At 43.0% G+C, this 26,146-nt stretch overlaps 1 protein-coding gene across 1 annotated transcript in view; it reads left to right on the forward strand.

Annotated features, from left to right (window-relative positions):
• T265_10847 (hypothetical protein) overlaps nucleotides 1–26,146 on the forward strand; it is a gene marked incomplete at both ends in the record, with an annotated part of 102,250 nt that overhangs the window by 17,775 nt on the left and 58,329 nt on the right. The window contains one exon of the mRNA XM_009177332.1: nucleotides 10,356–10,680. Within this exon, the coding sequence (XP_009175596.1) occupies nucleotides 10,402–10,680 (279 nt within the window). The remainder of the gene's footprint in view (nucleotides 1–10,355; nucleotides 10,681–26,146) is intronic.

Consider the following 26,146-nt stretch of genomic DNA (forward strand, 5'->3'; position numbering starts at 1 on the left):
TCTAAGTTGCTCTGAGCCAACAGCGCAAGCTGGATGTCTACGAACCGGGGTGAGATGATAACATCGCCATTACCATAACTAGCAGTAGAACATCAGTGTTCAACATTGTTACTTCGCTACAGTACACCAACAATACCCAGATTTTTAATGATGTCTTCCACCCCCCTCTACCTGACCAAAAATTTAAAATCGCTCTACTTGCGCCACACTGAATTAGACGTAGAAATCACCAATGTTTTCGATAAACAGAGGCTCAGCAAGCACAGTACATGACAAAACCCCGAAGCCTCTTGTGATGGACACATTCTTCGACTGAAATGTCTGTTGCGCAATCAGGCATTCAAAGTCTTCTTGATTTTTTGCGAACCTCTTGTATCGACCCACATAAGTAGTAGTTCTGCAATATTGACGGTGTCCAGGGTCGGCTGCTGGCAGAGCCACATCTCACAGCCTTGCAGTAAGAGGATGGGTATATTCAAAGAGCTCGACATTCAAGGACATATCTCTTCACCACTATGGGTATCTAAAACTAGCGAACACGCTACGATGGGAGGTTATCCAACTTTTAGAATACGCCGAAAACCTGCTTGGCCTCGAATGCCTTTATCTCCACCTGAATGCTGAGTAGCATATCCAGCGACTGAGAGCAAAAGGGTACCTTGTGTTTATGAAGCGCCGAAGTGCCAAAAGATGAGGCGACCATGATCAATTCGCTCAAATTATCTACGGCTTCCTTTCCTGGTCGGATTGAAGAATGATGTCGTCTGCATATTCAAGCGCATTTGACCGACGAGGTTTCTATCAGTAACCAACTGAACATCAGGGTTATGAAAACCTTCCAGCGTTCGTTTCATTATACCACCGGTCAATAAATTGAATGAGATGAACAGAATAGGCATCTACTTTATGCAGGAATACCTCTAGAGAGCTTCCCGCTCGCACGTCTAAGGATGCAAACATCCTATCATAATAACGGATTACCACGACGTTCCTCAACGAGTGAGCACGTTAATTAGAACAGATCAGTCAGGTGAATCAAAGGCGCATTGGAAATACAGCGATACCAAGAATGTGGATCGCCTACACTCAGGGGATTGCTCTATCAATTTATGGATGTGATGATGTGATCATAAGCCCCGCCATGTCAAAATCCTAATTGCTTCTCTCAAGTCAGTGCTTCTTGGATCTTCGTAGGACAAGCGTTAACAAATGACAACCAAATTCCACTCCGTCCCCCTATAATCACTGTCATCAGCACGATCTCCTTTTGTATAAACGGGCTCTATTATTCTTCCTATCAATTCGCCTGGAACAGTCTCCTTCCTCAGACTAGAGGCAAACTGATCAGATTAACGTCGCCTGAGGCCATTAGATAATCCGTGTGGATGTGACCAAGGATTCTTCAGAGCAGATACGCAGAAGCAAACCGAATTGGACATCACGGAACTTACTCTCCTGTTCATGCCTGACAATGAAATGGTGCGCATAACCATCGAAACTGAGCTACTTTCTAAAGGCTTTAGTCCGGTTCGGTGACGGTGACCTTGATAAGAGGTAATTGTGTGCCAAACATAAAACTCTTGAATCTCAAGCAAGCCATACTTGCAGCATACTACATTGTGGTTTAAACAATCATATCTGCCAACATTCTCTGCGCTACACAACAGAATGTTCCAAAACTTCCACGCGGAAAGTTTATACAATTTGTTCTCTTCACTTGACGTTTTGATTAATTTTCACAAATATTTGGCTCAAATTTGTTGGCATTTTTTCACGGGGACAAGATGTTTGTAATTTTCAAGCGGCACTGATTTCCATTCCCAAAATTGATTTAACTAATTATTTTTCGCGTTGTTACTATAGCCAACTGTGGTATTTCGTTGACAAGCATCTCCCTAATGAGTTGTTCTTCACCTGAGAACGCTCTTAACAGAATGACGAAATCCGTCATACTTGAGATAGTTACTGTAACTTCCGAATTTAAGGACAACGTAGTATGATTGCACACAAGCAATTCATTTAGGTGATTGTGCCGTTTCGGTGAACTAGTTAAATTTACTGACTATTTGGAGAGTAGCACAATCAGCGGAGTTTGTCTCAAAAAGAAGCGGTAAAATTTGACATTATTTGTTAGAGAATGCGACAACAGAGCTGACGCACATGGCATCGCTTTACTTATTCCATTTTGTCCGATATTAATCTTGCCAGTTTTAACCAGTTCTCCTTAATTCGCCGTTACCAAATGATCAAAAAAAGCTCCATATAGAATTAACAGTGGTGACTGACATTCGTGCCAGTCACGCAAGAAATATCAATGGGCAGCAAGCGAAGCGGCACATTCGAACGGATGTTTGTGATGGACAGTTTTTTGGACATGCTACGCTGTCCTTAAGCCCCTGATCATCGACAACTACTGAGTGAATCATCCGTGGGTTCCTTCTTTTATAAAATTCTTCTGTAAACTTCCATTCCCAACAAACACATTCCCATACAGACAAAGGCGGCACACCATTATCCCGATTATTCGCGGCATCTTGATTTCTCAAACTGTGGCTTCATTGCTTTGAAAACACGAACCATGTTTGACAATCTTGATAACAATTCTCATTTGAGCACGAATTTGGTTTCCTCAGGAGACTTAACTGATTCCAAATGAATATATCGTTTACGTTCTTCTGCTTCAACTGAATATGTTGCATGTTCCGCCTCGTGTTTTACTTGGTACGACATTCCAGACATCGAAGTTGCGTGCTACGCTTAGACCCGTTTCACTATCTTCAAGACCCCAAATTAGAAAAAGAATCCTGTGGCATGTAAGGAAACTTGTGCTAGTCTTTCGCAATCATTACGAACTTTTCACGCTTCCAGTCGCCCCATCAAACCTTATGAACGAGGACGGACAGTACCACTGACGTTAGTTAACCGCCGTTTTTAAACATCGCCTAGTTTACAAGTACAACATCCTCACTAGACCAACGACATCTACCTAGTCACAATTCCTTCGACACTGTCCTGATCAGTCACTCCTTCTCAACCCACGCTTTGCCGCATTCCAAATGAGGCACGCAGAATAGAACTTGTCTCAATTTTGAAGAATCGGTAGGCGTTAAACAAAGTTGGGTCACCGGAGTTTTTGGTTCTGGATGTTGACCGATGATGATGTGGCACTTACACAGAAGAAACGCCTTTTTACGAACTGGATGACGGCTTTCAATAACAACGGCAATTTTAATGATATATATCTTGCAAATAACCCAAATATTCCATAGATCAGGCAAAGTTCCACACCCATACAACAATACACTAGTTTGGTACACTCGACTTAATACACCTCGATATGCTGTTTGATGCTGCAAATGGCGCGGAGTAGCAAATGTGGTCCTACTCGTGGAGAGTCATATATGTGCTCCATCAGACACACTCTGGCTAGCGCCAATACAACACAGGTACGCTCAACTCTCCCCAACCTCCAATGTAGCAGACGGCACATTCTATTGTACGATCTTACACTCTGCAGCTGCAGGTTTTTTGCTGAAGCACGATATGGTGTTGGTTGGGTTTTGTAATAGCGGTCGTACGTTTTGTTCGTCTTTAAGCATTACCAACACAGTTACCGCATGATGAATGGCCAGTAGCTCTATCGCGCTGAGCTTTTTATGAAGATAACTGCTTACTTCCTGCTTGCGAGACTAAATATCACATTTGCTTTACACTGTTGAGAAATGATCTATCAAAGTACATCCACACAAACAGACACAGAATGTGTCGGAAACACCAGTGAAAAATTACGCAAGCTGTGACTATTCTTTGCCCCACAGTAACTCCTCATTTGTTCGGACGGTAATCTAATTGCGTGCTAAAATGTAACAAACTGGAACTGGGTGTAGTTGTATCCGAAATCTACGCTATAAAACGTGACGCGAGGGAATGAGCAGACAAAAGTCTCCCTCACGCACATTGCTTGCCGGACACAGAGCTAACTATGGATTGAAATCCTTCACCTGCATATTCTGGGCGCGGTGAAGCGATGATATTTAGTTTACGCTTCGATACGGAGCGTTTTTTCTCCAATCGTGGCTTCTGAACAAATAGAACGACCGCAGTTTCATTAGGTTGTTTGGAAAGATTGACAGAGCAGCTTATTTACTTAACGGAGGGCATGTGCGTTTTTAGCCGAAAACGCACCCCCCCCACTAACCGAGTTATCGACCACTAAGGCAGTAGAATCATTATAAACGACCTGTTTCGGGCCCCAGTAACAGCCAGCACCTATCTTGATCGCATGGATTTCGAGCATAGTATGTCAATCACAAATTAGCGGCAAACGTTACGACAAAAAAGCTCTAGGTGGTGCCTCGAATACCCTAACTGCTTAGGAAGATGAGACCAACAATCGAGTGACGTCGCGCTTCTTCCGGAAAATCGCACATCGTTTTAAGGGAAGGGTACATGCGCCAAACGGGCATTTATCGATGTGGATTTAGGTTCGTCAGTGTAACCAATCTATGCTGAAAGGCCGATAAGCATAGGTTCATTCTTGTTGGAAATCATCAGCAGTGCGCACCCTACGAAACTCCAGAGATTCTCCATCCCACGACCCCCGACCGGCTCTCCGAATACTATTCATCGCACTGTACAGCGAACCTTGTGTTCTTTACCACCGGTATAGTCAGGATACTAACTGGATTGGGTTCCTCCGGAATTTGTAGTGGAATATCTTTTGTCAACTGTGTATGTGTAACCTCTTACGCTGCTCCTTAGAACATTACGCAAGTGTCTGATCGTCCCACCGTTTTTTCTGGTCGTCCTTTTATCTGCCTTGAAACAGTAGAATGACGACATACTGTTTATGTGCGGAAGAAAAACCCAGATATCGTATCGTCTCCAGCGCTTCATTGCCAAGTTGAATTACTATTCCTTCGCGTCCAAAATGAAAATATAAGTGCTGAACAAGATTCCATATTACGTTTTATAGGAGGCCCAAACCAAACCAAGAATATTATCCAGTGGTTTGGCGTTCATTTGGGCGTATCTGATCGAAGCACTAAAGGAACCTTAAAGCTAGGAAAACAAAGAGATCTGCTGGATTGAACTGCGTCAAAAATACATCACACTATTCCTTCCTCATAGAGTTTTTAAGGTCTCCGTTGAGTTGGCCACATTTTGTTGCTATTAAGCACAAGCTTTTCCCCGGTGCAAATTAACTGGTCCCTAACGTGATTGCGATTAGAAAGGATAGGTCATAGGCAATACAGTGGCACCAATCAATTCACTTCCGTCACGAAGAGATCGAGTTGACGGCATGGTGGTCTGCGCTTTGAGGCGTACTAGGAAGTGCACAGACGACACTCACGGAGCCTGTCATACAGGGCTGGTCAGTCAGTGGAGGACTGAATAGCACAGTCACCCGTTTTCCCAGGTTGGGGGTTTGAACAACTTCGAAAACTTTATCCTGAAAAATTTAGGCCACTCTGACAGTCTTTAGCTAACCACCAATGCAGTGTGGTTAGGCTTTTGAGCCGAAGGCTTTGGCTGAGCGCCCCCAGCATTCTCCTGGGAATATCTCAAGTCACGTACAGTCAACATACAAGTAACAATACTCTTACGCCACATCGACTGTCACGGGTTGCCATCAGACGGGTAGCCTTGTATGCTGCATACAGCAGAGAGGCTAAACGAAGACTACTGCTGGTGCTTCCCTTTCTCTCTCACACATACTTGATCTTCTCCCATTTTTGCTCCAATTGAAGCGATATTTTTAAAGATCAAAAGATCCATTTTCTGCCCGGTGCCACTTGGTACAAATTTTCCAATTGAATCGGCTGCCACAGCCACAAACACTTCGAAATAACTCGCCGTTCAGTTCACCTCGAAATATAATTTTGCTCTCTGAAACGGGATAGACAACGGACTTCCCTTTCGTGCACAGTGGCCTTACTTTCTAAATATGTGTGTTGTTCGTCCGAAATGAGGATTCAAGACCCAATTAGAAATGTGGAAGTGACATCCCTATGTGTTCACTTCTGGTTGCGCACGTGTGATGATCCGGAAGCCCCCTGTGCTGGTTCAAGTGAGACTGGTATTGTTCTGAATCGCTGGTTGAATGGCTGCCCTTTGGTATCACCTCTGTACGGCTTGTCTGTGACAGTCCCTCAGAAACGAGCCGGGAATGACTGTCTGTCCGTTGTATCCGCAAACGCCCTGATAAACTTTAGATAAATACTTTTACAACATTTAGCGCCCTGTAGAGGCAGCCAACAGCTCTGGAAATCTTATTGTTGCCGAAAATACCAATGCCCAACCAGGTAGACTTAGTCTAATAGGGTAGTCGTCCAGGTCTAAATTTCAGATGCTCGGGTAACTGCGAGCACCCGTTGCAGATCTGCTGACCGCAGATCATTCCGAAAAAATCGGAAGCCACTTGGCCACATGGTGCCAATCCAATGTTAGTCAACCTACAGGTAGACCACATCGCCATTAGCTTTGGTGGCTTGTGTCAATTAGTGAGTGCCGCTCGTTCTGAAACACCTCTGTGCTATTAAATCATGGAATTGTTGCTGCTACTTGTTGCGATTTTTAGGAGCACGCAAGATGCACACGCCTGTCTCAGCCACTGAAAAGCTCTCGGACCATGTTGTGAAACAAACCTGCCAAAACTATCTAATGAAGTCCCCTTCAGATAACGCGTCTTCTGATGTTCACCATTACTAGAAGTCAAAGTTCGTAAACCTGCAAAATGCTGAGCACTCTGCTTGTGGAACAGCGCAACCAACTGTATCGCGAGCAACAATCCAAAACTGCCCAAAGCTCGGGCAAGTTTTCCTGTTGATTGATGGTGCGGATCAGCTTGACGAGCTGTCAGATTTCAGATGAAATGGGCAACTTCGAGGATCAACAAGCTTCGTATATCCGGAAAGCTGAGGAGGTGGAAAAGGTATTAGACTCTGGTAAATTACGCAAACTATTCCAGCTGATACATGCAGCGAGCCCATAGGAGTCTCCAGTTAACACAACAGTTACCGGTTGTTGATCATGTGGCTGTTGATCTGTTTGCCGAATTTCGTAAGTGGCTTGTAAACGTTTCGTCACCATAGGAGGAGACATCAGTGCGCAGTGGTGATGCTGTGTGGACCAAATCTTTACGCTGTGCTAAGCGTTAGGTCGGCGACATGCCTATAGGTACCCTAAAATCCTAATGCCCCTAGACTTCAAGATTCTATTCGGTTCTGTCGACTGGTTGGTTCTTTTCAACAAGCTTGTGCAATGGAGCATGTCTTAGAGGTTCTTGAATATCGTGCGCTGTTTGTATTTACACGCTTGTGGGCATGTGAGAGAGTATGAGGAGCTCTTCAAAAGCTTTGCTACAAGCAGTGGTGTCCGACAAGCATGTCTTCTTACTCAATTTTCTTTTAATTTCTTTATTGACTGGACAATAAAACAAACACTAAAAGGTCTCCAAAACCTCGGTGGGCGAACCTGGTGAGCCTGGAGTATTCAGACAATTTCTTTTCACTTTTGGAAAGGAATAGGAAGCACAAGCACCTTCAGCATCGCTTTCACGCAAAAAGTTTGAAGTCTTTCTGAAGGACTGTAATCTTTGAATACGCCTCTAAGAATTTATGGACTCACACTGCTCTACATGCTTAATTCAATACGGGGGAATCCTAGAGGTTGATGTTGAATGACACATTTTACGGATGGTTTTGGTGCTGCTGGTGCTGTCCGCCTCCTAGGATGGGGTCCTTCATGTGGATGGCTGGAAATACTGAGCGATATGACGACTGACTGGTGTCAGTTGCATTGATGCTGTCAGTTTCTATCCAAACTGTTTGAACTAGTATGGGAAGTGTAGCCACCTCGAATGTTTGTAATAGGCTGGCTCCAGGTTCCTCCTTCTTTTCTATCTTTTCCGCCTTTCGATTATCATCCTTCATTGAAATCACCTAACAGGGTTTTAAATCCGTGAAGCACCAGTGACTCATCTGGTTTTACCTTCGAGAATCATGATGACTTACCCAATGAACTTATTGTGTTTGTGGCCATCACAACGGCTTTTAAATGGCTCTCGTGGTCCACAAATGTCATGGATTTGAGTAGGAAATGTCACGGGAACGAGAACACATTCCAATGAGGTTGCGAAGTCACATTCTCTCAAGAAACATTCCCATTTGAAGGCAATCCGTTTCTCGGGAGGCAAAAAAATTTCCTGGGTGAACAATTTTTCGGAGAAGCTCTTCCAAGCGCAGCAGTGTTCACTCATAAGAATTTTCCAATTACACGAGCGGAGAGGGATGTTTCAAAAGAAATACAAAAAAGATTAGTTAGATGAGGTACACAAGTAAACACCAAGTTTGTGTGGTTGGATTTAACCGACGCAAAAACTGAGAGATTGTCGAGAAAATGTCAATTTTATGTTTCAAAAGCGAACTTGTTCTCACTAGTTAACTTTGTCTTCTGTACCTAGACCAAACGAAAGCTTTCTGGCAAGTAAACAACCTATCTTAATTTTCGAAGATCTTAGATCTCTGGCTTACCATTGGTTAGTGGAACAGCTAACACCTGTTTCTCCCCCTCGGGTTCACTCATCCTACTTGTGAGCTATCTGTCGTTTTTCGTTCCAGATGTTTTGGTCATTATGGCGCTCCCGATTCTCTAGTAACAGAATATAGGCTTGAAACTTATAGACGAATCAGTTTCTTCTGAAGGATCACTGTTGAAGACTGAACTTACAAGGAGTCTTCAAGTTAACCTACCTTATTATCAGGGGCGAAGGCACCGCAGGAGACTTCGGTACATCAAGATGCTGTTCGCCGACTTAATTCGGCAAAATCCTCCACGGTTCTATCCGTACAGTCCGAAATATGTGTATTTATTCATCGGCAAAAGGTGGATATTGACATGACAGTGGAATTTGAATGGGAATATTCCTTCTTCAACTCTAGAGGCTGTTTTGTATTAGATGGGTGGTCCGTAATACGTAGAGATCTTCACCTTAGTGTCCATCTAATTTTGCCCCTATGTTGTGATACTTCCTTGATCATTACATTCTGAGACCACGCTTCACAAAAATCAAACTTTCAAAGATTCCCACTATCCCTGCAGATGTTTCCTTGTTTATATAGTTTCACTTCTGTTCTAAAGCGACAGCTCTCTACATTCTTCCACGATGATGCAAGCTTTCTAACCCTGCTGAAAAAGTTTCTCCACACTACGTAAACTAACTTATTTGGAACAACACTCCCATGCCACACGGCTTTTATTCAGTAGCATAACAGTATTCAGTAGCATACCAGATTTCAGTCATTTTTCACGTGGACTTGTAGCATTTGACCGTAAGAACATAAAAATTCATCAGCGTATTATGCACTTCCACGCAGGCCCGTTCAACCGGGCCACAGCTCATCCGACGGGCAGTCAGTGCTACTTCCGAATTCCCCAAAAGGTGGAGGAAGGGTGTGAGTCAGCACCTCCCTCGTCTTTTCACGATTAGGCCAACTAGTAACTAGCTTTGTTCTTGTTACTGGTTATCCGTAGTTTTTATGCTCATCTTCAGTGAGCATTGGTTATCTGTTGTGGGATTCTGTCAACGCTTCTTTGCAGGTAGACCTACCAGGTTGGCCTTAATTCATGATTGTACATTTTTAGAAGTTCAGCTGAATGCTCAGGTGGCAAATAATGCGCTTGAAACCTAATAAATATGACATTTGATAACTGTTGAATGACTACTAGTTTTTTTTAATGGTCTGCTTCTTCATATTGTTTGCTTTTGATTCTCCTCTAGAGCAAGCTTGTTTGTGCCGGCTTGCTGATACAAAGAGGAGGCACTGAAGTCGGATTTCCTCCTTGTCATAAAATCCCAGTTTTGGTGCGGCTTGAAACCCAGGTCCCCTGGGCTGCAGTCGTATGTAATGCGTACCCCTTAGTCTGACCAAAAAATTTTGGTTGGCGTCCCCAAGCATACACACATGCTCAACGGGGATGACACTTAAGAGATGGTTGGTTGAGAATTTCCGAAGAATTACTTCGGGAACACTAGCCACCTAATAAGGAAGAACCTGTGCACATTCATTTAGATAAAACAATGCCACTTACGAAAAGCAGCAAACGGTAAAGCTAATATGCTACTGCAGAATATCAGCTGCCTTACACTGAAAAGCCTTGTTCTCTGCTAGGAACAGTTCAATACATCAGTTGCGCTTGGCATGATACTAATCACTCAAGTGACTATTTCCATTGAATTTCAGAATACGCATGCTAGATTTGCTTTTCGGTTTCATGTTTGCTGATAAATTTTATTACCTTAAAAGATACTAATGAATAATTACCTTTCTCTTTCTGCCTTTCAAAACATTCAGGTTTTTAATACTTGTGAATGCGCTTCAGCCGATCGGATCCTCCCACATGGACTCTGAGAATCGAGTGATACTCAACGTGGGTGGAATCAGACATGAAACATACAAGGCCACACTCAAGAAGATCCCAGCTACCAGACTTTCAAAACTGACGGAAGCAGTGGCGAACTATGATCCGATATTGAACGAGTATTTTTTTGACCGCCATCCTGGAGTTTTTGGACAGATACTGAACTACTACCGAACGGGGAAATTGCACTACCCAACGGACGTATGTGGACCACTATTTGAGGAAGAACTTGAGTTTTGGGGGCTGGATGCCAATCAAGTGAGTATGTGTTACTCTGAATGCCAGATATACTGCTTTTTAAGTTTGTTGCATGACAACATTCAAAGGAAACGCTAAGTTCTGGATGACAACTAGCCACATTTGAAAACTGTTGCTGTTATCGGTTTCATTTTGAAGTTACAGATTCTCGAACAGTATATCGAGCTGTGTGGAGATGAACCCCTGATGCCTAGATTCCGATTAAAAACATTACTTTAATTTCTACCTCAAAATTTTTAGCTGCAGAAAACTGGTAATTGACCGAGAAAGATCAAATGTTCAAAAGGTACCACATGTCTGTGTCAGGCTTGAAAACGTTGCATGAATTGGACCAAAAAGAGAAGGAATTTTTACCTGATTCCTAACGCCAGATCAAATGTTTAAAGGTACACCTTAAGCTCACTGATGATTGTCAATTTTCAGGCGTTTGAAATTACAGTTCAGTACTGGTTTAGAGGCTGTCAAGCTTGTGGAACACAAAGACACATGCCCGGCTATGGCCTTGGAGACATTCTGGAGCTCATGAAAAAAACTGACAATACAGCTGTGAAATTTTGTCGATAAGCGTCGTATAGGGAGATTTTTCTCGATAGCACATTAGGTATAATACTTATCGATTATCAGAAGGCCGGCAACTCCGGCTTTGACACCAGGGCGTGCCTCCATGCCTATAACACGTGAGTTAGAATGTTTTATTTGAACATCTTTGAAATAAATGGGACCATTTACTTACGACAAGTTTACAGAGATCAAATGAATACTGACGCAAAACTATTAGTATCAGATTATGTTATATGCATCCATAGAAACCGTCTGCCCTTAAGTGGGTAACCAAGTCGTTCTCCAGAAATATATCCCCTGGTTAGTTGTCTACGACATGCAGTAATGTTCCCAATGTTTACTCACTTGTAATGGTATGTCGACATGCGTCTCACTGCAAACTATTAGGAGATTAGACATCGATTATTTTTTTATCTTAAGGCGATCAGTTAGCTCAACATAATGAACGAAATAATGGGACATACTCTGTGACACAATGAGCCATTAATTTCTATTTTCACCGAACGCATAAGCGTTAAAGTTTAATCACGACAAACTTCTGCTCCCAGTTCGGCTTTGTAAACGAGTGTGTGCGATTCGAATCTGCACTGCAGTCAATTTTATTCAAGGTCACCCACTTTGGTGACACGAATGGATGTCAGGGAGAGGTGCCTATTACTTATTTCAATGCACCTTTGAGCAGACCATTCTAGGGTACTCCCCCCGAATTAGCTCTCTGTTTGACTTAACTCGAGCACGAGTTTTACGTGTGGGGATTACATCAGGTCGGCAACCATCCATCGTCATCTTCATTATCAACTTCATCATCATTGTCATCGTTACCAGCATCATGATCCGCGTCATCGATATAATTGTCAGAAGGCTACTGCTTAAATTTCTCGAAACCGTATTAGTCCATTTGGGGTAATCTTAACAACGAAGAGAACTGTGGGTGGAGGTGAAAGCGCCATGGTGATAAACCGAATTGCTCAAAATACCCAACAGCATGACCAAATGCTTGACCTTGTTTAAAAATCTGGGTGAATTACAGAAGGCCAAATCTGTTTCCGCGAGACAAACTTTTTCTGATTCATTGGTTTTTTAAGAAATGGTTCCATCAGTGACTAATTTCAGGATCAAATGGCATCCGGCACACTGTTCTGGCGATAAGCTAGTATGTAACCAAACGTTTCGACAATATACTCACCATAGCTCGGCTGATCAGTACGAAAGTACCTATGAGGGCTTGATCATGGCAAATCGAGTAGTCGTACAGTGTAGTGTCGCGGTGGCCTTAATTGAGGAGGCAGAAAATGTGATACATAACAACGGACAAGGTTTGCGCTATGCAAAGTCGACAACCTGATGAGAATGTCAAAAACAAGAAGATGGTAGGCTATCGATTTGGTTTCGATATAGTGTACAGAGTGATCGTGCCGTCAGTTCGTCATCATTCTAACCAGCAGTTCAGATACTCTGAACTTTTCTGAAAATTTGCGACTTGTAGAAATTACACTAGATTGATCTGTTTCTCAGCGCCCCTAGTGTACTCATGACCTTGGCTTCCAATGCAAGTGAACTGAAAGATACATTTGTCTCGAGTACTGTTTTGGTCTTCTTTAGCCCTGCGTGAAAATATAAGTTTCACGAAACGAGCAACCAATAAAACAGAAATCTGAAACCCGGTATGTAAATACTCAAGTTTCCAATTTCCAGTTTTCATTCCCTTCATGCGGGGAGATTGCTGAAAATCGGAGAACCAAGTAAGCATTTACCCATATCGATCCGTGAGAAGGCGCAAATGGGCCATGGCCGCGCCCGGAGTGGGCTTCAATCGGACACAAACAAACTTCTCGGTCGGTCACAAAACTGGCTGTACTCATGCAGGTTACTTGCACTTCAAGCCGACACGCGGCTTATCGGTTACTGCTTACTGAAATAGCTAAAGGCATACCCTTGATTGGTAACTGATTGTCCCGATTTTATTTGTTTCCCAGCTGTCTGTGTGAGGTTAACCACCCTGTGAACTTCAGTATTTTGTTGGATATCACAAAGATGCACCAAAAAGTGTTTGTTTCACCATTGTTTCGCCATTGATAATAACGCTGCAGGCCTCATAACGAAAGGGTAATAAACTGACAGCGAGTTAAAAAAGTTAAGTTTGGATGCCATACTTAGACGTCGATTGCCAGATCTCTTTGGGATAATCAAGAATACTATGCCGATTTGGTCAGTTCGATTACGTTCTGCGAGATTCGTTGTCGGATTGATGTTATGAACAAGGGATGAACAGGTGAATAATTCTTTCCACAAAACAAACGCCAGGAACCCCATCGAGACTTTACTTCCAGAAAATTTAATACATATATGCTCAGAACTTAGGTTTCAGCCACAGCGCTCTTTAAATTAAGGGTCAGTTTTACCTATCCCCCTAAATCAAAAAAGGGAATTAGCCGCTAACGGCTTCTGCTGGTTGCGAGTGATCTAAAACTGAACTTGTATTAACCAACAGACGTTTGCCGCTATTAATTCACACATAAGAATACCTGAATGGCTCTATAAACCAATTTTCTGGATGAAATCTGCAACCTTTACCAGGGAGCTACGACCGGCGTCCAGTGAGCGCTAGGCTTATAGAACCTCTGGGCGCGTTGCGTGGATATACAGTACATTTTTGAACGGTTCAGTTCTCCGTCGTTGTGAGTGACTAGCGCTGTCGGCCTTCCACTTCTGCGTTACCTACCCGCCAGATTTCCGCCTACAAACTCAGTAAATGGAACTAGTGGACGACAAATGTTTACCGTCGTGGGTCTCGTTAATTCCCATTGATGGAGACATCTGTAGCAGGACAGCGGAGCCAATGGATTGTGACAACTGCATGGGACACGACCCACTTGCGACCTACAGAGATAGCGAGTGCGGTCTGGATCTACTGATGTGACCAGGCACAATGATTCTTAAAATTCAGAGAACTTCATTAGTTCCACCCAATAATTCGGATGAATAGGGGACGATACACAAAATAGGGGTCGATAGCTCCGTATATGAATTTAAATCAGTCACAAAAATCAGTAACTCAGCATGGATTGCAATTAGCTCTTGAAACGGTGTTGATTATCCAGATTGGACCTCTTTAGACTGCAGAGTGGTTATGTAGTTCTGGAAAATAATAGGCTGCTTTGGGTTTAGGGTTTTTTTTCTATAAATACTGCTTCTCAGAGAATGCCGATAAACCTGATCGACATCCCCTCGTTTTGAACGAATCTGGAACCATGAGTCCGCACCTGATATTTGGTGTCAAATCTCCAAAGCGTTCATTATACTAGCGTCAATAATATAGCATTGACTGATAGCCATGACAGTTCCCGTTTGGACTAACACCTCTCATTTCAAAAGCACGAACAACTTTGTGCGGCTTATAGAACGAGGGTAGGGACTTGCATGGGATCAGTGGTGCTCGGTACTGCGCACGGTTGTGGCTGCTTTCGCAATAGACTGTGCCCATTTAAACCAAAGCAAGGCAGCTTCACTTTCCAGCGTTTGTTGATGCTTGTTGATGTATCTCCTTCGTCGTTTTTATGAATAATGAGCAGGTACAAAAAATGTGCTTATTGCACTACTAGCCCTCAAGTGACCAATTAGTAGCGCAAATGACTACACCAGATAGGATATGACGATAGATAATCCTAACCACCCGTTTTCCACGACGCAGTTTGCAGGCAGCTANTGCAGGTAGCATCCCCTAGAGTATCGGAACCTCAGCTGGGGACCCGGGCAAACCACAGGTCTCTTCGTTCTGAATACATTGCCTATTTTCCACCTTTGCTCAAGTCTACAGCCATCCGTTAAATACACTCATTTGGTTTTAATGGGAGACTCAAGTGAAACCAAGTTAATCTCTCGTTTACGATATTCCCCAACTAACAGAGCAGCATAAAATTTCAGTTGGTATGATAGTTGATATATGCTGTATGTTTTCCTAGCAGAACACTACATCTTAAGTTGCTAAAGGCTGGTCGACAGCATACGACCGGTTTTGCGCTTCCCCCGATATTCCGTCAAACTGTGTTCTACGTGAACTTGAAAGGCAACCCACCAGGTACGCTCAGTTGCATCGTAATTTGACTACGTGAATTCCCCTTACACAGTGAATATTGCTCAATGCAGACAAATCACACGGAATGCTTTTTCCATTATCTAACTTCATCGGCAGGTGAGTTCAGGCTTCAGTGAGAGTCGACGAAAAATACCATCGGAGCTTTGCACCGAAACTGACTTACAATGCTCAAACAATGAATATGTGATTGATCACTTTGGTTTGATGGAGAACCAAACTGTTTCCTTCCGAGAGTCAAAGCTACTGAAAGGTGGTTTTGCATCGCTAACCATAAACAAGTGCGTCAGCTGCGTCAATCACAGAGACGTAGTTTACCTACGTCCCATATGGAGGGTATTGATTAACCGGTGGTGGCCACGGGCAAAACGCGAAGCATGCCATTTGGAACGACATATTAGATCAGGACTTAACCACGTTATGATCAACAAATTTATCCTAGATGCACAACACCACCGCTTGTGCACACCGCGAGGAATAGTCTTCAGCTGATTTGCAAGCACTTGTCACACTGTCCTTGTGCCATTGATTTTCACTTACATTTTCACTTACGTTACAATTGTCATGATACCCTTCACTTGAACTACTCATTGCCAACCGAATCATCGATTACGCCACCTATTCTTTCCCCAAACTTTCAGGATTAAAAAGCGCACAAATATCGCCCAGCCGTTTTAAATAAATCCGAAATTTTTGTGGATCTCAAGTCTCTTGTATTAGTAGTATGCTCCGACTCGTACCCACCTCAGAAAAGTAGTGTACCCCACTGTGTTTTGGGAGATTGTTCCGTATACCAGGTTCATTTGCTTCCCTCTACAAAATAAAATCATCTCTGAAAGTCCCACTGATCCTCTACGAGCTCCAACCCGCAAATTTCCGTGAATTGGTTAGGTCTCAAGCAATGAATGATCGTTTGCGGTCTCAGACGCAGTAAGGTCACACATTATTTCTCATTAGTGCAAATTTGGGTTGGCGATTTCTCCTCAAAGACCGTAGAGAACCTAGAACGGCCATTTGAACCGATTCAGCTAACCAGCTTCCCCAGTTAAACCAGGGTAAATCAGTCATCTAGCAAAGATTATTAGAACATGTGGACTTAGTCACCGCGTTTCCTTCAGTTTGAGTGTGTAAAAATTCAACTGAATCCTCAGGCGTTTGAATTCGCGTCATATGTCTGCCAGATGCGTCTTAACTCGCATTAACTGCTCAGTGCAATTACTCATTGCCTTATACTTAGGAAGTAGTCACAGCATTTCAAATTTTTTTCCAAATTTTGATTCCCTCCTGAAGACAAAGGTGGCGTTTTTTTATATACGTTAGAATTTAATAACGGCGCTCATCTTGCGTATCACTTGGCAGGGAGGAAATCTTACTGTTGTCAGCTTTCCGCACTGTTCGAATTTTTACCGGTGGGGTCCGATGACTTTTAGGTGCAACTATGCTAACCCCAGGTAATAAGGGAGTGTGGCCCGTGTTGGACTCGGTGCTAAATAGGAGTATATCTTCCCATTGAAGTCTTTTAATGTCAACGCCTGGATCCTCTGATTCATTTCTGAAGAGGTAGAAACCACCATGGGTTTCCCAGATGTCTTTCGAATAGCTGAAACTTACATGTTAAACAAATTTGATAGCAATAAATCCATGTAAGCAGAGAGACTCATCGGAAAGTAGGACTAGACCATTGAGTACTGGCTCGCCAGCTGGGCAACTAAGGTGATGGAAGCGTGAATTATACAAAACACGCAACCACCTACAACTGAGAATTTATTCAACACCTATGTGCTCGAACTTTGAACCCAAAAGCTCAGTCCCAATAAAGAAAACTGATGTCTTTCAGCGCCGTTAAAGAATTCCTTGTTCATCCTCTCAAATTAGCTTGATGTTGACATTGTTCAGCCAATGAAGGTTATCTTATGCAAACTGGTACAAGTCGAAGGAAGGTTTGGTAAAACCTGGCGATTTCGCAGAATGTAAAATGTGAGAAAGCCGTAAACTATATTGCGCCTTGCACAGAAAATTTTGGGGATGGAGACAATCATTATGCTCAGCAAGGTATCTGTAGGCGGAAAATATTGTGGTGAATGAAAATCAGAATAACCGCTTTCTCTTGGTTTGTTACATAAAATGCAGTGGTTTCTATCAGCTCGATTGTGACATCCAACGTAACGCGCCTGTTTCCTTTGAGCTTCACAGTACGCTGAGGTAGCTTTTATTACCCGCGATATCCTAAACACCAAGTACAGTACCGGACCTTTGATTTTACTTTTTCAGAAGCGATAAAATTGAAGGAATGATTATTCCGCTGTTTCAAACCACAGTATTCTTACTCCTAGTGCCACAATAACAGGGAGAACTAAGTATCGAAATGCTGGGGATTTTTAGTGAGAACGGCATTATTTTCCATGCTTGACTAAGCAGTAGACCGTGCCGCCTCGGTAACTTTCGGAACAATGTAGTCAACTGCAAACCTATCGAAAATTCTTGGTTCTAGTGGGGCGTGGGAAAGGAAAGATTGGCTGTTGGGGATTAGACGGTTTTGTTGAAATGCACCTGGCAACTCGCTGGTTCATTTTTGACTCAGATAACGATACATTAACAGTAATAAAGTAGCTGGTTCGCATTGAGTACTGAACTGTCGGTATGCAATCTTCCGTGGAATAGGCACACACCAGCACAATAGTAAATAACTTCCTACCGGTCACATTGTTACTTTTAGTTGCCAGTCTACTGAATTACGCACTAAGGATATTCCTACCGTCAAAACGCATTCAGTATTCACGAAAAACGTACATAGGCTTTTATTGTCGTAAAACTTGACCATACACCTTACATAATGCCAGTGCCTAATCTGAAGTCTTCTGAACGTGCTTTGCCGCTCTACAGAACAAAATAAAATATCACCCAATTGTTCCAGTTCTTGTGGAAACGCACAAAAGCCAGTTATAGTTGCATACCAAAAACGGGCATTCCACCGGAACGATCTTCGAGGTAAGAATATATGACCATAAGATCCGCTGCGAGATGACGCGGATTTGAGTTCTTTTGAAGGACTTTATCATTTAGTCGTTTGGGTTTATAACTAACAGGCATTGGGCGTCCATCTGGTATACAAGCAGTTATATCCCATTTCCCATTTGAAATATATAAAGATGAAGGCGATTTTTCTAGGAAGAAGGGCTATGTTTGGGGGAAGAGCAGCGTCCAAGTCCGTACAAAAGGGATGAATTTTCATCCAGAAATACCGGCTCTTAACAATGAAAACATCAGATTGAGGAGTTTTCGAAACCAGATGATTTCTCCGTTCAGCTGATGGTCAGTGATGACGGCTTTTTCTCAAGCATAGCCTGAGAAACACCTTGCCGTGTTGACCTTCCACTACCTTCAAAGGAAGTCGAAATTCATATAGTGTGGAGAAACAAAACATCCACTTTTCTGCGGCAGCACAAGTCCAAGACATGTTCCTGGTGGTCGTTAAAAATTCTTCCTTGTTACATTTCAAAAACAGTTTTTTATCTCATGTTTTATTTTTGATTTCGTTAAAATCTGCAAGGCGTCAAGATTGATCTTGCAACAGTTTGTTTCCCTATAAAATGATGAACCAAGCCTACCACGCACCGCAGTGTTAGCTGCGGCTTGTGCAGATAGTGAGCGGACAATCTCATCAAGGATATTTAATGAAGTAGCCGCAAGTGTTTGTTTGCATGTTTGCAACTTTTTCGGGTTTCTGAAATAAATGGCAATCACTTGGGAATCAAAAGTGTACGGCAAAAACTTGTCCCAACCGTGCAATACACTCGTTTTTCAGAAACCCAAAGTAGCCGAAAATTGTTTCTTACACAGTTAGTACTTGCAAAGATGTATACACGTTTTTCCTTCCTTCAGGCTCACGTAAACCTCAAAAACCCGTCTGTAGCAGCATATTACCAGGGAGCGAACTATGTGTCGCTCGCCCACTACGCACAGGCTTACAGAGGCTGCACTATGGTAAACCAGTAAATCCGATTCGGATGCTAACTACTTATTAATTTCAAACAGGATTATCCCTGAAACACGTTTTCAGAGCAAAAATAGCTATTACAACGTAAGACTGTTTTCTCTACTGAGTCTTTCTGAGGAAAAAATTGGTATTCATTGCGATAACGCAGGCGTAAGGCTACCATACATATGAAGTATTCAATTCGATCTTGGCAACAGAAACTAAGCAGTCCTGATAATGTCAGTGGACAGCTGAGTGCCCACTACACAACCTGGTGGAGATCTCTTCGACCTATCCCATGAGGGTACATCTTTGTCCGGTACCTCAGTCTGTCAATTTGTGCTCGGGAGTAAAACAGAAGAAAGTAAACAGGACCAATCATAGTTTTTTTTTATTTCAGCAGGCCTTCGTTGCCATTTGATTGCATCTGCCACCAAAATAGGACATAAGACCTGTATTGGTTTGCCTGGATGTGGTGTACCAACAGCTTAAAGTGTGGTGTTCCCGTGTTGTCTCGCTGACAAAGAGGCTGCCCGATGGCTTATGAAAAGCACATGCTCGGTTGCTCATGCGCATCTGCGCTCAACATCGCGCGCGCTACATCCAATGTATCTTTCTTTAATTGCTGAATGGGTCGTACCATATGTCTGGTACGTCAGCCCTGTCATCTGCTGACATGGCAACGGGAAGCGTAATAAAAAAACCACACGACACAATCAAATGAAAAAACCCATGGTTAACGTAACGTTAAACAAGTTCATCATTTTGTTAGGTAGACAGCGTTGAAAGTTTTTGGCTGTTTGCATTAAATAATGACGCCTACCTAGAAATAAACACACACGTGTAGTGGGCTGTAACAAGTCATAACGATAACTTGCGTGTGTGATGACTAGAATTTTCATAAACGATTTCAATATTCTGAAATTGATATGTAGTCGAACCATGTCAAAAGAGATTAGAATGGTAAGGCCCAGTATTGGTGGTTTCGAGCGGACGCTTCGAAGATCACTGGCTTGCAGTTCACAAGGGGTATTATCCGACCAATGCATATGAACCTGTAGATTTCCCCCTTCCTAATGTTGGTGTATAGTCTGTACAGTACCCACTTCCAAGACAGCTCACCGCATTTAAACCCATACTGCAGCCATCCAACTAGCAACAGGTGACGACAAGATTGCAGTGCCCACCTGCCAGCTTTCTCCATGTTATCGCACAAGTATGCAATCATAGAATCGCTTGTAGACGTTAACGTCTTTGACCCTGTGTCTAGTGTGTCCAATACACAAATCTGTCGATGGTGTTGACATATGTGGTACAACACTTGTCCCACCTGATGTTCTGCTGGGTTGTGTTTTCTTCATTTCTTATTTCGGATATCCCAGTGAAGCACTGAATTCAAGCATATCTCCCATTGGACCTCTCCGGCATCCCGCACAGCAGATGCTTCCAGTGGTGATGTAGTGGTAGCCAGTCGCCTCAGATTTCAAACGTCTGGGGTTAAGTTGCGGCACAGTCAGCGACATGGATTTCTAGTGAGTTCTGTTCCGACTGGAGCTCAAGTAGCGTTACATCTGGTCTAGATATGAAAAGAAACAAAATGACTCCGCCACAAAGTGAGGATTATCCAAATAAGAGTGATGAGAAAACTAATTCTGTTGATTGTCCAACCGCCTGCAGCTATTATACTGCTGTCCCAATTTTTATGAATTTTGGTTGTCCCAAAGATACTGGTGAATTCAATCATGTCCAAGTATATTTACAACACACAAAATGCCTTTCAGAAATGGCTGTTTAATTCAATGAGATAATTCTATCAAGAGGGAAAGTGTGGTTATCTAAGAAGCATCTATTCGCACAATAATCTTCTCTTACTCAGCTCACCTTGTTTATGTGGGGACCTCAGTTACAAAACAGATATGCCAGAGAATGATAAGTTGTTATACCAACGATGCAAGTTCCTACTAGATGACCAGTGTGGATGACCTGGAGATTCATATTTGAATAAATAATATGGCTGAGTTGGTCCTCGGCAAAAACACTTTCCCATTTTCCCCTAAGCGTGCTATTGTTTAGTTACTTGTAGGTCAATTGACAAAATTGCTTCGAGGTCTCCCGTCTTCCCAGGTTTGTGCTTGACTTCCTGTATCTCGCTGTTTAAGCTTTTCCCAAGGCGCGTATACAAAGGTTTGTTCTTGTATGGCCTACTTTTTTACCACTGTAAAGAACGCTGCTAACTGTAACAAAGACGAAATGACTTTAAATTCCCGTCAAGACCATGAGCCATCATAACTCTCCATCGTATTGATCAAGTTTATTTCCAACATCATGAATGATGAATTGCTAGGGAAGGGAATGGCCTGAACGAAGTTTATTCAACACGCCAACGGTTTTGTCAGTGGACTATAAAGTCCATTCACGCATGACGTGCTCAGCTTTTTGCATTAAACTGTCAGCTTAGAACAACTGAGGTGGAACTAGAGCTCTGAGAAGAGGGGTCCGACATTTCGAAAGAGTATTCTCTCCTGAAAACTCTGGAAATGAAATGTTTCAGAGAATAATACGGAATCGGTCAACTCATTCACCTCGATTAAATTGGCCCAGTTTGTTTTCCCGCTCAGCACAGAAAATTTACTGCTGAGATATTTTAACTTGTTTCTTTTTTCAGACAGACAGATCAATCATACTGCCTTTCAGAGTATTCTTACGGCTAATACACTAAACAACCAAACTAATTCCACGAAATACTTTTCGTTTTGAGGTGTTTGTAGGCTAAGGAACACAACTATCAGAAAATAAGCAAAACGATTTGTGGCTGCAGAGGTTCGCCAGATATATGGGATGATGGAAGCGCCTTTGTAGGAGCCAAAATAACCCATATCATTCTAAAGTTCCACTTGGTCGGGACATCCGCTGAATAGCAAACGACTTTATGGGACACCCACATTTCTGGCTTCCACCACTTCGTCAGTGTTACAACTTGCTGGTGAAAAAGTACACGACTTAAAATTACGTCGTAAAAGACATATTTATCCAATGACTACTTGGCATGAAACAGTGCCCAACTTTCATCAGTGCCCAGTGAAGACTCATCCAATTTTTCATGAATTTTTGGTGGACAGCGATAATTTGCAGCAACGGATAAATCATTCCTCCCCCTTTTCGCTAGACGTTTCTCATCCAGTCTTGAAAAAACACTGAGTGATAACAACAAAAGTAGTGCACTTCTACAGGCGCCACACAGACGACACGTCAATAATCAGAGTTTATCAGGGGGATCCAGCGACTAGCTTTCAGTAAGGTCCAAAAAGAATATTGAATTTGCCTTTTTCTAGATATTGGATCAATAGTCAGAGCAGGTCACTAAAAACCTTCCGAGACAGCAGCTTGCAGTTGAAGATTTGCAGTGATTAGACGCTTGTGTGTAAATTATTTATCCAAATGGGTTTCGTTAGCATTCTCGTGACAGAATCCCAATTCCTCACAGCAGCCATTTGTCGTTACTTCTTCAGGTGCGTGTATTCGTTGCCGTCCGATTCAAAGGAACTAATCAGTTCTGTGCCGAAAATATTTAAATTTAAGCAAAGGCGATAAGACCGTTCAATCGAATACATCGCAGTCTACGGCGTGGGGTGCAATGCATATTCCCTTCGGCCGATTTAGTTAAGAACGAGAAAACTGCTATTCCCACCCGTTGAGAATAACATCTCAACTCCGCATAATTCATATTGCATATAAAAATCCTATTTCGTTGGCCGTACACTAAGAAGCTCATTTGCCTCTGCGCCTCATAAACAGCCTAGACCAGTCAATGTAAAGCAAATTTTGGAAATACACTAACTGGATCAGTCGGTCTCAAAATAATCACTTCAGCTCCAGAGACGACAATTCACAAAAATTACTTCTCCCGGACACAACATATAACTCTTAAAGACGTACGAAACGTCTGGACAGCCTGCGAATGATGTCACAACTGGCATTGCCGTAATGCCATTGCCGAGGTTTTCACACAGCCTATATCAGGCCACTGTCCGACTAACTGGTAATGGAGAGCTTGCCATCTCTCATTCGTAGCACGATCGTAGTAGCCTCTTGAATATGATGTTGCGCAATTATACGAGCTCAAATAATGCTACCGGAATGTGATTTTCATGCGTAATTTAAACCTGTTCCGAGACCTTATGGTTGACATTTATCCAACGCGCACGTAGCGGCAAGATAGTGAACACATCGTTTGCGTAATGATCTAGGACATTATTGGTCGTGTTCCCAGCCCTTGCATTGTAGTTCCACTGTCTTTTGGTCACGATCTTTCATTTCAATTCAGTTCGGTTTTCCAACCCACCAGTCGCGCACCGAAATTCAGTAATTCCGGCTGTTACAGCTTCGTCCACCGAAGATTAGAAGATTGAGAAAAACGAATGTCACACGTTGGGGGCGATAGCCCCATGTGTGTCGGCGAAAAACAGATCCACTTGTTACGCAGTAGGCGCTTCGTTCAGAGGAGGAGGTCTCTATGGAAGATAAGAATTTAGAATGGGCGTTGCCATCAACTATTGCCACAGTCTCTGATTATAGTCAACATATGAGCGGCACCTAACCTGTAGAATACCAGTGAAACGGTGATACTACTGATCGGGAGGCACGCGAGTATTATGTGTTCTTCGTAGAATTTCGCTTTGCGTCGACTGAAAAATGGAATTCTGTTGCGGAATTCGCGGGGGCACTTTGTAACATTTGCTTTCATTTGACCGACGAATGATTGGAGGCAATGAATCTCCAGGAAGACGCATTCGGGAGAAGATCTGTGTCCAGATTTTGTAACTAAGATGCAGATTAGAGATTTGCTTCCTTGTTCAATGGTCTGTAACCGGTCAGTTGGCATTTCCGAATAAATAACTCTGCAGTGAAGACCTTCTTCCTTTCCCCAGGATAAGTCCGGTATCTGTCTAGGTCCATCGCCGTGACCTCATTTCTATCGTACTCTTAACCAGCTTCTTCATTCTTAGTGGGATCTGGCAGAATACCACACCAATGCGGTATGAAGCAACACGCAGACAGCATCTTTAGTGAACATGAACTAATTCAAACCTCAAGCAACGGTAATTGCTCAGTTCGAATTATAGACATATGCACTGCTGAACTCTGTCTATAAGTCTGGAGCTATCCGGCATCTAATTTGAGTAATAAAGATGTGGTTCAACAACGTGGCTAGTAAAAGTTATTATGTAGGTAACCCCAATACCGACCGTTGATTGGAATTTTTCAAAATCACCTCGCTATGATGCTAGGCGGTGCAAATGATCATTTCAGTGGTTTTACATCACCACATGGTACCATCACGGTTGGACGGCAAGATGGGGTGCATTGTAGTGGCGTGGTTTGAATAGGCAAGCTGAGGCATAATTTCAAAGTACACAAAGTATGGCAAGATGTTGTATATAAGACAACGGCACATGACGAGATTACTTTCAGTGGATTTTCGAGTACACCTCGCGCCCTCTTCTGGCAGGGTTATTAATTGTTTCGATGATTATTTGCACGGCTGAGCGAATGAGCCGACTGCAATACAGTCTGGACACCAGTAGAACATCTGGGAGCCAAGGTGCTCCCTTCCCAGGCTGTAGTTGAAAGGTCTGCAGATCTGTTCGGTGAGCTTGGGAATTGGTGTGCAAAGCGTTTTGTAACAAACCTAGGAGACACCACTCACATACTAGCAACGCATCCGATCTAGTAATTTTTTCGCTCAATTTCCACCCGTTTTACACTCTGTGTAATGTCTGTTCGCAAAAAAGCAAAATCCCCGAAGCGGAAGTGGGGGAAACGGAAGGCGGAATAAGTAGTTTATGAGGCCTTGATCTCATTAAGACGGCAAGCCCTCGAGATGGGGGCTTTTGGGGGCACGGTGCCTTAACCTGAGACCGCTTTAGAGGATAATCTATCGCTGGTCTGGGTTTTCGTCGGAAGGCCTACCACATTCTTCTGACCCTCGAGTGCTTAACCGAACAACCTCAATGAGAGGCCGTCTTTCTAAGCTGCGAGCTACGAGCATCTCAAACACAATGACATCGCTTCATGAGAACCTAGTCGTTGCATGTGAACGATTTGAATGGGTTCTTTGATGATGAAATTCTTTTGATCGAATCGTCCAGCTAAATGCGCGTACCGGAAGCTTTAAAGCATCTGCCAATGTGAATGTCAGAAAGTACAACTGAATTATTTTTGCTGCCTCGAATTGGTGCGGCTTTTTCACTGAAGTCTCGTTCCCTAGCAAAAAGGTCCATATTTTGAGTGAATTCATTCTCCGCCCCCCTGCCACGTCGGCCGCCACGTGGTGTCCTTGGCCGTCCCACCAGAATTAATACACACGCTAAATTGGATGGGGATGCCGCAGCTACAGTGATGTTTCCATGCCTTTAGGTTTTTACCTTTTTACTACATGTCTGTTGGCATCACGATTGTAGTGTGAGAAGATTGGATGATTTTCAGTTAGGATTTTGTCCGGTAAGTGAAGCTAAGCGATAATGAAATGCCGAGAGGAGATTCACAACTGTTTCATCCTTATTGGGAGTCATCAGCAGTGTACACGTCACAAAACTCAATGGAGTTTAGCAGCTGGACCCCGGGCTAGTAGTTTCAGCCAGGGGCGGCTGATAAGCAGTGTGAAGAGTGTGAAGCAGTATTTGAAGAGGACATAGCGCCACTCATCCTTCGATCAAGGAAATCGCATCGTGTCATGTACTGACGGGGTCCTCGTGTGACGATTTCAGTTCTAGTGGATTTATTGACCCTCAAAGTATATAGAAAGAAAGTAGCTTTTATCAAGGAAAGTAGTGTTC

Source organism: Opisthorchis viverrini (assembly GCF_000715545.1).
Source record: "Opisthorchis viverrini unplaced genomic scaffold scaffold181, whole genome shotgun sequence".
NCBI lineage: Eukaryota > Metazoa > Platyhelminthes > Trematoda > Opisthorchiida > Opisthorchiidae > Opisthorchis > Opisthorchis viverrini.